Source organism: Momordica charantia (genome assembly GCF_013281855.1).
Source record: "Momordica charantia cultivar OHB3-1 chromosome 3 unlocalized genomic scaffold, Mcharantia_2.0 BLBB01000003.1, whole genome shotgun sequence".
Taxonomy (NCBI): Eukaryota; Viridiplantae; Streptophyta; class Magnoliopsida; order Cucurbitales; family Cucurbitaceae; genus Momordica; species Momordica charantia.
Genome location: NW_028275161.1, coordinates 20,548,151 through 20,561,740, shown reverse-complemented (window position 1 = coordinate 20,561,740; position 13,590 = coordinate 20,548,151). Strand labels below are relative to the sequence as shown.

The 13,590-nt window shown below is 44.5% G+C and overlaps 1 protein-coding gene across 1 annotated transcript; it reads left to right on the top strand.

Moving 5' to 3' along the window:
• Positions 1–1,595: 1,595 nt before the first annotated feature.
• On the top strand, positions 1,596–6,098 carry LOC148212553 (uncharacterized). Its single transcript, XM_088122045.1, has 5 exons — positions 1,596–2,155; positions 3,656–4,144; positions 4,528–4,680; positions 4,783–5,228; positions 5,365–6,098. Exons 1-5 carry the CDS (start codon positions 1,945–1,947, stop codon positions 5,989–5,991), a joined length of 1,926 nt encoding a protein of 641 aa, XP_087978171.1. The 5' UTR covers positions 1,596–1,944; the 3' UTR covers positions 5,992–6,098.
• The last annotated feature ends 7,492 nt before the right edge of the window (positions 6,099–13,590 follow it).

The window sequence follows — 13,590 nt, the reverse complement described above, 5'->3', positions numbered from 1 at the left end:
AATGATTGATTATATTGGATGGTAAATTCATGGGTGTGATTGTGATTGTAACTATAAATTTAAAACATGATTTTTGTAATTAAAATTTTTGAGCAGGATTGTAATAATCTCTAGTACAACCTGAGATGGGGTTGGAATACAACTGAGTTAATATTTGCTTTTATTAATTCCAATTGTTGAACTATCCACAAAAACATCACTGTGTATCTATATTTACTAACATGCCCCTAACATTCAAAACATATATTTACATGCAGATGGTGCAAAATTAAGAGGGTTGTTGTTTTGGAAAAGATTTTGTTTTGTCAATAAACTAGATTTAAGTGACCAAATATATAAACATATAATGATTTATTAGAATAAACAGAAAAGGAATTTTTTCTTTTAACTAATTGAAAATAGAAAATTTCAAAGTTAAATTTTACATTCATATTGAAGCACAAGTAGGGGCAATCCAGGTACAAAAAATATGAATAAATGATAGATAGGTACATTACATTCTTGTAAATATCTATGAATCCATATAATGTGACAAATCTAAAAATATTTTCAGTAAATTGACAATTTCTACTGTAACATCGGGTTGGGTCTGTTTAATTTAAATGGCCGTGGCCCCCTCCATCTGACCCGCTCTGCTTGGGTCATTGTTGGAACAGCTCAATTGTGACTCATGAGTGGGTTAATTCTCTCACCTACTCCGGGCTCTGGGCTCTGTTTAACCCCTCTGTAAATACCCTTTCTTTTTACTTGAGATATATGTGAGTGGTAGAGAGAGCTCGTGATAGAAAAATTATTCAATCTGACCAGTGACACTGTAGCTATACTTCTATTAATATAGTTGAATTGATTAAGACATTTATTTACTGTTAAAAGGTCATAGTTTGAATCTTCGCTCAAATTGTTATAATACTCGAGAAAAAAAATGATCCTTATGGTTTAGCCTCTAATAGGAGACTTTTTGACGTATCTTTAGAGTAGCAAAGTTACAAATGTCAACACCGACAAAAATGTAAAAAAAGAATTAAAAAATTATTAAGGTATTAATATTATGTTTAGTCTGACATTTTGTATACTTCTTTCACATCACTCTTTTAGCTTGGATCCTCTAAGGTTTTCTCTCTTTATTTCATTATACAAAAATAATTCTCCATTTTGATATCAATATATTACATAATTCCTCAAAATTGATAGAGTTATTGAAAGTTTCAATACTTATTATACATCTTATTAAGATGTGGATATGAGTATGTTCACTTTGATTTTCGTTGTCATTAGCATAAGTGTGTTGAGTTTTGTATGAGAGCATCAACGAAGAGATCTATTTGTTTGATATAATTATTTAATCAGTTTATGTTTCTTAAAAGTATAAATTCCAATCCAAACATAATAGATTATCCAATTTTGTAAATAAATTATTATAAAACTGAAACTAATTTGAAATTTTCCTAATCATAAATAAAAGGTTTTCATCTAATAAATGCACAACGAAGTATGAAAGCTGGACTTTTCTTTCTTTTTTTTTTTTTCCTTCCTTCTTCTTTAATTTGTTTTCTCTTGCTGCCAAAGGAAGGGAAACTTCAAACTTGGTTTACTTTCTCTAATATCCAGTCGTTTTGTTGGAGACACTGATCGACTTCCAGGAAGGAGAGTAATTGCGTTTAACATTTCTAAGCTGAAACTTTTCTAATACTTCCATTTTTTCGAAAAGAAAAAAGAAATATAGCGTAAATTACTTATTGCAAGTGTATGAGTCAAGTCACGTAAGAAAGTTGACGTGGTGGCAGTCACGAGCTCAAAGCCTCGCAACTTCCACAAAGTGGTGTGGAAAGTTCAGGGTACGCGGTTTGAGCGGACCTATTGCAAATGTATATTTGTACGTAGACATGGCGAGGTGTTGCAGTTGCAGAAGGGTTTTGGTTTTAGTTTCCAATTGATCCAAATACGATGATGCCCTGGTCCCGTAGCAGTAGCAGCTGGAGCTGGTATTCTTCAAATGGATCACCAGAAACGAATGCCAATGCCAATTCCAATAATGAGCATCTGCCCATCAACAACAACGACCTTAACCACAGAACTAATCCAAAACTCATCGTTGCTCTCCATAATCTCATGGCCTGGGCTAAATCTATTCTTCCTACCTTCAATGTTCCCAGCTGTAAGTGCTGCTGCTCTTTTTCTTTTATTCTATTTCATTTCTTTGCTTCGTTATTATATCTATTTATAAGTTTGAATTTCGATGATGGATTGTGTCGTCTACAATTATAATGATTTTATTTTGCTGCTAAATTTATTCTATTCACCCGTCCAAGTGCTGCTGGTTATTTTGATTTAAATAAATGTGTGTCGTTAATTAATGTGTTGATATTATATATGATGTCAAACTGTTAGTTGGATGGGAGAATTTGGGCCAAAGAAAGTATGTCAATTAGATAAGATGGGGATAGGGAGCCACAGGGGGCTCCAATCACCTTTTTTTTTTTACCTACTCACCCTTTATTCCTACTTTTTTTATTAGATGCATTTTATATTCAATAACTTATTACCCAGAACTTTGAAAATTTAGTGAAAAACAAAAGAGAGTGAAAATAATAGTAGAGTATATTTTCATAAATATCCCTCTTGAAATGCATTAATTGCTATAGTTATACCTATAAACTTGTAATTATAAAGGTTAAAGAAAGTGAAAGTGTTAAAAATAAAAAACTTTGATTTTTTTTTTTTTGAGAAGATACCCACCATTCATTAAGAAGTAGGTGAGAAACATACCAACAAAAGGAAAGCAATAGAGAGGCTTTCCAAAGTGAGGTTGGGAGGTACATGACAAGAAGGGAATTATAAGAATGTTTTCTCAAAGGGAGGGTGGAAACATTGTAATCACAAAAAAATTTTGATTTAGACGACCATGAGGAAGCTGCAACTCTTATGCCTTCCCATAGATGATTAAGCAGCTTCTCCTTGTCGCTAGAGACCCGATTGTTACGCTCCAATCATATTATCATAAAAATTAGACTCTCAAATTATCATAAATATGAAAAATTGGGTCCCCTCTCTCTTTTCTCTCTTTTTTTTCCCCTTTCATTTATATGATAGTTTGAAAGAAAAGTAGTTTATTTTTGCATTCTCGTGAGTGCAACTATAATAATCACTATACTTCAAGAGTGGTTTATATAATTTATTCAAAATAGTGATAACAAATACAATCTTCATATTTGGTACAAACGAGACGACAGTAGGACTCGGAAAATTTGAAACTTATTCTACCTAAAATAATAATAACAATCTTCATAGCTTCGACCTATGAACATTAGACCTCTAAAATTTTGACAAGGATATTTTTTTTTTCAAAAAAATAAAGAGTTGTGTCAAACTCTCAGTGGTTATCAGCAAGAAAGATGAGTGCTAACAGCCCAGTGTTTAAATTTGATACATAGTTTAAAATAGTGAGGATAATTTTTATATTCAACATATGTATACACTACATATAGTAAACCATCACTCAACTTCTAGAACCAAAATCTTAAAGAGTTAGATAAATTGAATCTTTTATAGGTATCTTAACAACGCACCAAACTCAAAAATTTTAATATTTTAATGAGATCAACTTGTGTATTAAATATAGGGTGTGTTGGATTCATATTTATCAACTGTTTTTCAGGGAGCAGGCGATCATTAAGCAACGATTGGGCGTACGAGCACCAGCTATGCAAAGCTGCGAGCGAGGGCGACTGGGAAGCTGCAATGAAGATCGAAGAAGAACAATCAGGAACCCTATCAAGGGTTATAAACAATGATAGACAAGAAACGGCTCTCCACATAGCCACCAGATTCAACCAGGCTGCATTCATAAAGGAGCTGGTTGAGCGTCTCAACGATCAAGATCTGGCCTCCAAAAATAGATGCGGAAACACTGCCCTTTGCATCGCTGCTACTTCAGGCGCTGTTGACATTGCCAAGTTAATGGTGCGCCAGCATAGCGGTTTAGCTCTCATTCGTGGGTCCAAAGGCACAATCCCACTTCTAATTGCAGCAAAATACAAAAACAAGAACATGGTTTCCTATCTCCTCGATGTAACGCCCTTGGATGGTTTGAAAGTTGAAGAGCAAGTAGAGCTTCTTTTTGGTGCCATCTCTGCCGATTATTATGGTTCGTCTCTACTTTCTACCGAGTTACACGTTAATTTGTGTCGTTCTAGTAGAGAATAGAGATACATAAATGAACATATACCATCTAAATAAGAGTAATTTTGAGAAAATGTGGAGACCACTAAGAGCTAAATCCAGTTATTCCAAATAATCTTGGTCTATGTTGGGTTGGTAAGGTGTGCAAATAAAATTTCATGGAAGAGAGTGATTCATGGTATATAGATTAGGACAATTATCTCCTACGAAACCTTTTAAGTGAAACCAAAGCAAAATCGGTTATGCCCAAAGCAGAGTACAATAGCAAGAATAGCGTTGTCCTTTTAACACTTTGTAGGAGTAAATTAAATGCATGCATGGCTCATCTTGTTTCTTTTTTCTTTACAGATATAGCTTTGGTTATTCAAAGTTGCAACAGGTCGTTAGCACTGCAACGGGACATCAATGAAGATACACCCTTGCATATAATGGCCCGAAAGTGGAACGCGATTGGCACCAAAAATGAGCCAACCAAGTGGCAATCATACATCAATAGCGGCTGTTAGTTCTTTTTTACTCCAAAAAAAACCGGATTATAGACAAGAGTTCACTCTCACGGCTTACTTTATTTAGGTACTGACACCATTTTTGAAATTTTATTAGGGTCCAAATTTATGTACAGAAAGACAATGATGCAGATCCAAGCCCGTGAAATGGTTGTACAGATGTGGAATACTGTTAAAAGCAAAACGACTTCAAAAGAAAAGCTGTTGGATTTCATTGAACATCCGTCAAGCATGCTACACGAGGCTGCAAGAGTTGGAAATGTTGAATTTCTGAATGTATTACTCCAAAAAGATCCTGATCTTGTGTGGAGAGTCATCGAAAATGGGAAGACCATACTTCACGTAGCTCTAGAGAATCGACAAGAGCGTGTCTTCAAATTAATTTATGAAATGGGCCTCATCTACAAGGATGACTTGCTATGCTACTTCGATGAGAAAAAAATCAGCCTGCTTCAATTAGCTGCCAAAAAGCCCGACCCAATTCATCTCAACCGAGTCTCCGGAGCAGTCTTTCAAATGCACCGCGAACTTCTCTGGTTTCGGGTATATAAAATTATCTGTCTTGTTCTATCTTTCTCTTTCTCTGTTAATGATGCTACTCAACTTTCTTCATATATTAGATATCTAACATTTTCGTATTTTTGTGTTTCTAAATCGCCAAATTTACCTGAAATGATAGGATGTGGAGAGTATGGTAGAGCTTACAATGACAATAAAGAAAGGGGAGCAAACACCACATGAATTATTCACCCAAGAGCACAGAGAGCTCAAGGAAGAAGGAGAAAAATGGGTGAAGAAAACGGCGAATTCGTGTATGCTGATCGCCACTCTGATCGCCACCGTAGTTTTTACAGCAGCCTTCACGGTTCCGGGCGCCAAAAACGAGCACACGGGCTTTCCCATATTTCTTCACCACAAATGGTTCACTGTGTTTTTGATATCAGATGGGATAGCTTTGATCTCATCTTCAACTTCAATACTGCTGTTCTTGTCAATCTTGACATCGCGGTGTTCAGAAAATGACTTTCTGGTGTGGCTGCCACTGGAGTTGGTGTTGGGCCTTGGATCGCTCTTCCTCTCCGTATTGGGCATGGTGCTGGCTTTTGGTGCTGCCCTCTTCTTGTACTATGGCAAAGATACGGCTTGGATTCCATTGCTGATTACTGGGATGGCCATTGTTCCAATTTACTGGTTTGGTGTGCTGCAATGGAAACTTTGGGCAGATGCATTAGCAGCGTTACGTGGATCATTACATGCCATTGGGCTGTCTCGCTTGTTAAAAAATAGGAAGACCAAGGTATTCTGATGAATCATTCTTCTTCCTCTTCTTCTTTTTCATCTTCAATTGAACTTTGTTGATTGTTAGTTATACTTTCCTATATTATATAAATTATGTAAACATGGTTAAAATTAGTCGACCGCAAATTTAATAGTTCTTTATTATTAACTAATGATTTCGGACTACCATCCATACTCTGTTGAAAATTCATATAATTAAATTTGTTCAACCTATTATTCATCCTTAACATGGTATAAAAGTTTCATGTTCAAACCTCAACATTGAATTAAATTTATCCAGCTGATAGATATTGGGTTGAGTAATAATTTATTCATCTATAACAATACTCAAACGTGATTCAATTATAACGAAAGGTTTAGGTGTAAAATGTTTATGAATATTAAAGTAGATCGAGTGTTTATTTGTTATAGAAAAAAAGTACAAAAGTTTAGATAACGATTTGTCCCCTAATAATTAAGGTTAAGAGAAGAATAGTTCAGTAGGAATTCGTCAAATCTTGAGCGGAGACCTGTTAATTTAGAAAGAAATAAATAATAAATTATCCCGGCATTTGTTAGGTGCTCTACTTATTTATTCGAAAATAAGTCACTTATACAAAAAAATAAATAAATAAAATAAAATGGAAGCTTTAGCAAACAGAAGATAGCTACATCTTCCAACAAATGCTTCTGGGAAAGTTCGTATTCGAAGGCGGCTCCATGTGCATTACTTCGATGGTTACCCTTTGTTTGGGGAAGGGAATACTCTGGACACGTGGAAGACCCCTATTGGTGCTCCAAGATGACTCATGAATCATGCCCAGCTCGGAAGGCCGAGATGGCCGCCACCAACGCCGACAAATGCCAAGTGTGAGGGCCGAGGTGAGCCTGGCCCAGGTCCGACCCACCGAGGAGCTCGGTATGGGCCGAGATGCGCAACTGTCTGCGGCGTGATTATCGGGCATAACCGTCGGTCCCGAGATTACCGGATGTAACCGACAGTCCCGAGATTACCGAATGTAACAATCGCTAGATTAGCGGGACCACCACCCATAAGTAGGGGACCTCACTCCCCGATCAGGTACGATGATGTCTGGCTTCGAACTAGACTTGGAATCCGACCTATACTGACTTGATCGTCGGAGTGCTCACCTTTTTGTGCAGGTCCGCCCAAGTGGTCAGGTCGGTCCGGAGGCCGGGTTCGAGCTACAACCAGGAACACACTGTTGTGCACATCTTTGCATAAACATTTGGCGCCGTCTGTGGGAAACGACTGACAATCTGAGTCATCCCAATTCCTTTAAACCAACACGCGAGCGAACATGGTTCAACCAGCGAATTCGACCAATACGACGGATCGAAGGACTCTAGCTGCCAGCGATGCCCACCAGAGGGAGGTCGGAGCAGCGGCGGTAGGGTAAGGTCACGACGGCCTAGCAGCGGAACCCGTCCGCAGGTCGGCACGAATCACCGCGCCTGCCCTACCGCCTGCACACCCGAGGACGTCCAAGGCCACCCGTGGTCGAGGTGGGACCTCTAAGAAGGGCGCCCGGGGTCCAGCCCCGGCTCCAACAAGCGAGAATTTTGATGCGCTCCAGAGAGAGATGGAGGCAATGCGCACACAAATGCGCTCCATGGAGGCAATGTATAACGAAATGGTGCTAGCTGCAAGCGCAGGGTCCCGATCTGAAAATTGGGCGACGCGCATGGACGTACGCGAGCAAAAGGGTTCCCACCTCGGCCCAGCCGAGGAGGAACGTCCCGAAGACAACGAGAGTGAGTGGTACACTCGCCAGAGGGGAGACCTCCGCGAGCATCTCAACAGAAAGAGAGGCTCATCTCTCCGAAAAGGGCAGTCGTCGTCCCGCTCCCACAGGAGCTCCAACCAGCAGGCTGAATCCTCTCACAACCCCGCAGGGATGATCACAAGGGAGGAGTTCGACCAGCTGAGGGGGGAGCTCGATGCTCAAGTGGAGGCCTTAAAGGCCAAATGTGAGCAGAAAGACGATTCACTGAACGATGGCGACTTGGGAGAATCGCCTTTCACCTCGGACGTTTTGGAAGCACCAATCCCTCCGAAGATCAAAGCTCCTACCGTGAAGCCTTATGACGGGACGAAGGACCCCAAGGACTATGTTGAAGTCTTTGAAGCCCTCATGGACTTCTAAGCGGCATCAGACGCAATCAAATGTCGCGCCTTTCAGATCGCGCTTACTGGCAGCGCGCGATTATGGTACCGGAGACTGCCAGCCAGGTCGATCTCGACCTACTCTCAGCTGAGAAGGGAGTTCCTCGCCCAGTTCTCTTCTCGGCACTACGACAAAAAGACAGCGACCCATCTCGCCACTTTCAGGCAGAAGGAGGGGGAGACGCTGCGGGAGTATGTCACCAGATTCCAGGAGGAGCAGTTGAAGGTCGCACACTGCTCTGATGACTCGGCCATGTGCTATTTCCTCACCGGTCTAGCCGATGAGGCCCTCACGGTGAAACTTGGAGAGGAGGCCCCGGCCACCTTCGCCGAGGTGCTCCAGAAGGCGAAGAAAGTCATCGATGGACAGGAGCTCCTCCGAACCAAAACCGGCCGACCTGAACGAAAGATCAGCCGGGGCAGAAGTGGAAAAGATGAAAGGGCAGATCCCAAGTCCAAGGACAAAGGATCCTTCTCCAGCGGCCGAGCTGAGTATCGAAGGGCGGAGAACGGACCTACCAGGAGCCGACCTTACGAGCGCTTCACCCCAACCACGATTCCAATTTCCGAGATCCTAACGAACATCGAGGATTCTGGAATGGAAAAACTACTCAAGCGTCCGGAGAAACTTCGGGGAGCCCCGGAGAGCCGCAGCAAGGACAAGTATTGCCGCTTCCATCGGGAGCACGGCCACAACACGTCGGACTGCTGGGAATTGAAGCGCCAAATTGAAGATCTAATTCAAGACGGCTACTTCAAGAAGTTTGTGGGAAAGCCCGGGACCAGCTCAGCAGAGAAAAAGGAGGAGCGAAAGCGTTCAAGGACGCCACCTCGGCGCACCGACCGACCTGCGGTCATCAATACCATTTTTGGAGGGCCAAACGGGGGTCAATCCGGACATAAAAGAAAGGAGTTAGCCCGTGCAGCCAGACGCGAGGTGTGCATCATCAGGGAGCAGGGGCCGACCTGCCCAATCACCTTCGACGGTGCAGACTTGGAGGAGGTCCACCTGCCCCACAATGATGCCCTTGTGATTGCTCCCTTGATTGATCATGTGGTAGTTAGGAGAGTTCTGGTAGACGGGGGCGCATCCGCTAACATCCTGTCCTTATCGACCTACCTCGCCTTGGGCTGGACGAGGTCGCAATTGAAGAGAAGCCCGACGCCGCTGGTTGGGTTCTCTGGAGCATCGGTCATCCCAGAGGGTTGCATCGACTTGCCGGTCACGCTGGGGCAGAACCAAACCCGGATCACTCAAATGGCCGAGTTCGTGGTAGTTGACGGTAGGTCGGCCTATAACGCCATCTTTGGGAGACCCATCATCCACTCATTTCGGGCCATTCCTTCAACACTTCATCAAGTTTTGAAGTATCCCACCCCCAATGGCGTGGGCACGGTCCGAGGAGAACAAACCGCTTCGAGGGAGTGTTATGCCGCCGCACTCAAAGGCCCATCGGTCTGCGCCCTCGAAACTCTCAGGGATGGGACGCTCGAGTTCGAGGCCGACCTGCCGAGAAAGGAGTTTGCCGCGCCCACTGAGGAGCTCGAGCTTGTTCCTCTGCTTAGTCCCGAGAAGCAGGTAAGCATAAGAACCAAGCTGGGGGCCACCGACAGAGAGGAGCTAATCCACTTCCTCAGATCCAACTCGGACGTCTTTGCGTGGTCCCATGAGGACATGCCTGGCATTGACCCGCGAATTATGACGCATCGCCTCAGCATAGATCCATCATTCCGACCTGTGAAACAAAAGAGAAGACCTATGAACAAGGAGAGGAGTGATGTAATTGTTGAGGAAGTTAACAAACTTTTGAAAGCTGAATACATAAGAGAAATTTCGTATCCCGAGTGGCTCTCCAATGTTGTATTAGTTAAAAAATCTAACGGCAAGTGGAGAATGTGCGTAGACTTTACGAACTTAAATAAGGCATGCCCGAAAGATTGCTTCCCACTGCCGAGGATTGATCAGCTCGTGGACGCCACAGCTGGGCACGAACTGCTCACTTTCATGGACGCCTACTCTGGGTACAACCAAATCAAGATGCATGTCCCAGATGAAGGTCATACCGCTTTCATAACAGACCAAGGTCTGTACTGCTACAAGGTCATGCCCTTCGGGTTAAAGAACGCAGGAGCGACCTACCAGAGAATGGTGAACAAAATGTTCGCCAAGCAGATCGGCCGGAATATGGAAGTGTATAGGGACGAGATGCTTGTCAAGAGCAAGCAGTCTAAGTCGCATCTCTCCGACCTGGCCGAAGCCTTCGAGGTTCTGAGGCCATATCAAATGAAGCTCAACCCTGCTAAGTGTGCCTTTGGAGTCTCCTTGGGAAAATTCATTGGCTTCATGGTAAACAACCGGGGAATCGAGGCCAACCCCGAAAAGATTAAAGCCGTGATCGAGATGGAGGCACCTAAAACGCTGAAACAGCTTCAGTGCCTCAATGGCAGGATTGCGGCCCTGAACCGGTTTGTTTCAAGGTCAACGGACAAGTGCCTCCCTTTCTTCAAGGTCTTACGAAAGAAAGGGCCGTTTGAATGGACGGCGGAGTGCGAGCAAGCGTTTCAGCAATTGAAGAACTACCTCTGTTCGGCACCCTTGCTTGCCAAGTCTATGCCGGGGGACAAGCTCCAATTGTACCTAGCAGTGTCTGACAGTGCCGTCAACTCGGCCCTAATCAGGCAAGAGGAAGCGCGGCAAAACCCGGTCTACTACACAAGCAAGGCTATGACCGAAGCCGAGACTAGATACCCTCAGATGGAGAAGTTGGCTCTCGCTTTGGTCACCTCGGCCCGACGACTTAGACCATACTTCCAAGCCCATACGGTGGTGGTGCTCACTAACTTGCCCCTTAAGAGTATCTTCCACAAGCCGGAAGCTTCCGGACGCCTAATGAAGTGGCAATAGAGCTAAGTGAGTACGACATCCAGTTCGAACCCAGAACTGCGTTGAAAGGGCAAGCAGCGGCAGATTTCATAGCCGAGCTCACACCACCTTCCGAGCTGAGCGGGTCCGACCTGCCTTGGACAGTCTATGTCGACGGATCCTCCAATGAGAAGGGGTGCGGAGCCGGGGTCCTCTTGCTCGGACCAGGGGGTGAACGATTTGAGTACGCCTTGCGGTTCTGCTTCCGGACTTCTAACAGCGAGGCTGAGTATGAAGCATTTATTGCCGGCCTGCGAGTCGCTCAAGCATTGGGGGCCTCTTGTGTTAAGGTCTTCAGTGACTCCCAGCTGGTTGTGAGCCAGATCGAGGACGAATACCAAGCCAAAGACACCCGAATGGAGAAGTATTTGGGCAAGGTCAGATCATACCTCGCCCAGTTTCGAACTTACGAAGTAAGCCGGATTCCGCGGGCAGAAAATTCTAATGCTGACGCCTTGGCCAAGTTAGCATCGGCGTACAAGACCGACCTTGCCAGGTCGGTCCCTGTCGAGATCCTAGATAAACCCTTGATCTTAGAGCCAGATCTGATGGAGATCGGCGCTCCAGAACCCTCATGGATGGACCCGATCGCAGACTTCATTAGGGGCAACTCACCACAAGACCCCAAGGAGCGCAGAAAGTTGGCAAGACGGGCAGCTCGGTTCGTGGTCCGAGATGGGGCATTGTACCGACGTGGCTTTTCCCTGCCTCTGTTGAGATGCCTAACCCCTGAAGAGGGCCTGTACGTCCTCAGAGAGATCCACGAAGGAGTGTGCGGCAATCACTCAGGCGCCCGGTCGCTGTCAGCTAAAGTGATCCGACAAGGATACTATTGGCCGACCCTCAGCCAGGACGCCAAGAAGTTCGTTAGAACTTGCGACAATTGCCAATGCTACGGAACCATAATCCACCAGCCTCCCGAGCCGCTCACCCCCATCTCGGCCCCGTGGCCATTCGCGCAGTGGGGGGTAGATATCATTGATCCTTTCCCTTTGGGCAAGGGCCAGACCAAGTTCGCTGTGGTTGCTGTGGATTACTTCACCAAGTGGGTTGAGGCTGAAGCGCTCTCCCACATAACGGAATCCAGGGTCACGTCCTTCGTATGGACGAATATCATATGTCGCTTTGGTATACCACAGGCCATAGTGACAGACAATGGGAAGCAGTTTGACAACGCCAAGTTCAAAGACTTTTGCAGCAAACTTGGCATAAGTCATCTCAGCTCGTCCCCAGCACATCCGCAAGCAAATGGGCAGGTGGATGCGGTCAACAAGATCATCAAGCGAGGCATCAAACTTAGACTGGACTCCAAGAAAGGCAGGTGGGCCGAGGAGCTACCAGAAGTTCTATGGTCGTACCGGACCACCCAACGGGGGTCGACGGGTGAGACCCGTTCTCCCTGGCCTTCGGCTCCGAAGCTGTAGTCCCGGTTGAGATCGGCATGCCATCTGACAGAGTAGAGCATTACGAGCCTTGACAAATGAGGAAGAGCTGCTCCTCAACCTCGACTTGTTGGAAGAAAGAAGAACAATGGCCCAGCTACGCCTGGCGGAATATCAGGGCAGGATGGCCAGACATTACAATGCCCGCGTTCGACCTCGGGCCTTTCAGGTCGGACATCTGGTCTTAAAGAGGGTCCAAACGCATGTGGGTGCCCTTGATCCGGCCTGGGAAGGCCCATTTGAGATCAAGGGCATAGTCCGACCTGGGACGTATGTATTGGCCGATCTGAAAGTTGATGTCCTCGCGCACCCGTGGAACGCGGAACACCTGAAGCGTTATTATCCTTGAAATGCCAAAAGGGTTTTCAATGAATTTGTAACGACTGTTCCAAAAGCATTATGATCGGAATAAATGTGATGATTTAATTTCATGCTTCCGAGTTCGACCAGAAATTAAATGGGGGCCACGGACTCCCACGCGATCGCATTCCAGCAGTTGGTTCAAATTCAATCCTTCGAAGCCTAAGGATACGAGGAACGATATGAAGAATAGCTACGGATTTTAGCCTTTTTTTACCTTGTTAAGGGTGAAATGTTAAAAATCCAGAGTTGGTGCAATGTGTTGAACATTAAGAGATTCAAACTCAAACTTTCAAATTATTTTAATTAAAGGCGCGACCTCAAAAGTAAAGAGGTGCGAGGTGACATTAGCTGCAGTTCAAAGGGAAAGCAAAGAAAAGAGGTCACTAACAACAAAGTAGAAGCGAATGGGAGTCTCTTTATTGAATGAAGAGCAGAGCCAAGGCTTATAGACCTTGCAGCTCTGCCCTGACACTTACAAACAAAAAGAAAAGGGAGGGAGAACAGCGAAAAGCCTCGTGAAGGATGGTCGCCTAAGAGCCTGCTGGGGGAGCGCCCTCCTGAGTGGAGTGACCTGGTCCTCTTCGAGATTGGAGTAGTCAGAGTCCAGATCCCTGACATACTGATCCACCAACGCTTGGGGGCCAGGGGTGCCGCTAGGCCCAGACGCCCACTTCTCGGCATACCTTCTTTTCAGACCACTGAAATCGATCT

Coding starts and splice junctions, on each gene's coding strand:
- LOC148212553 (XM_088122045.1), top strand. CDS start 1,945: ATGATGCCCTGGTCCCGTAGCAGTAGCAGCTGGAGCTGGTATTCTTCA. Junction 4,145..4,527: donor CATCTCTGCCGATTATTATG/GTTCGTCTCTAC, acceptor TTTTCTTTACAG/ATATAGCTTTGGTTATTCAA. Junction 4,681..4,782: donor ATCATACATCAATAGCGGCT/GTTAGTTCTTTT, acceptor AAATTTTATTAG/GGTCCAAATTTATGTACAGA.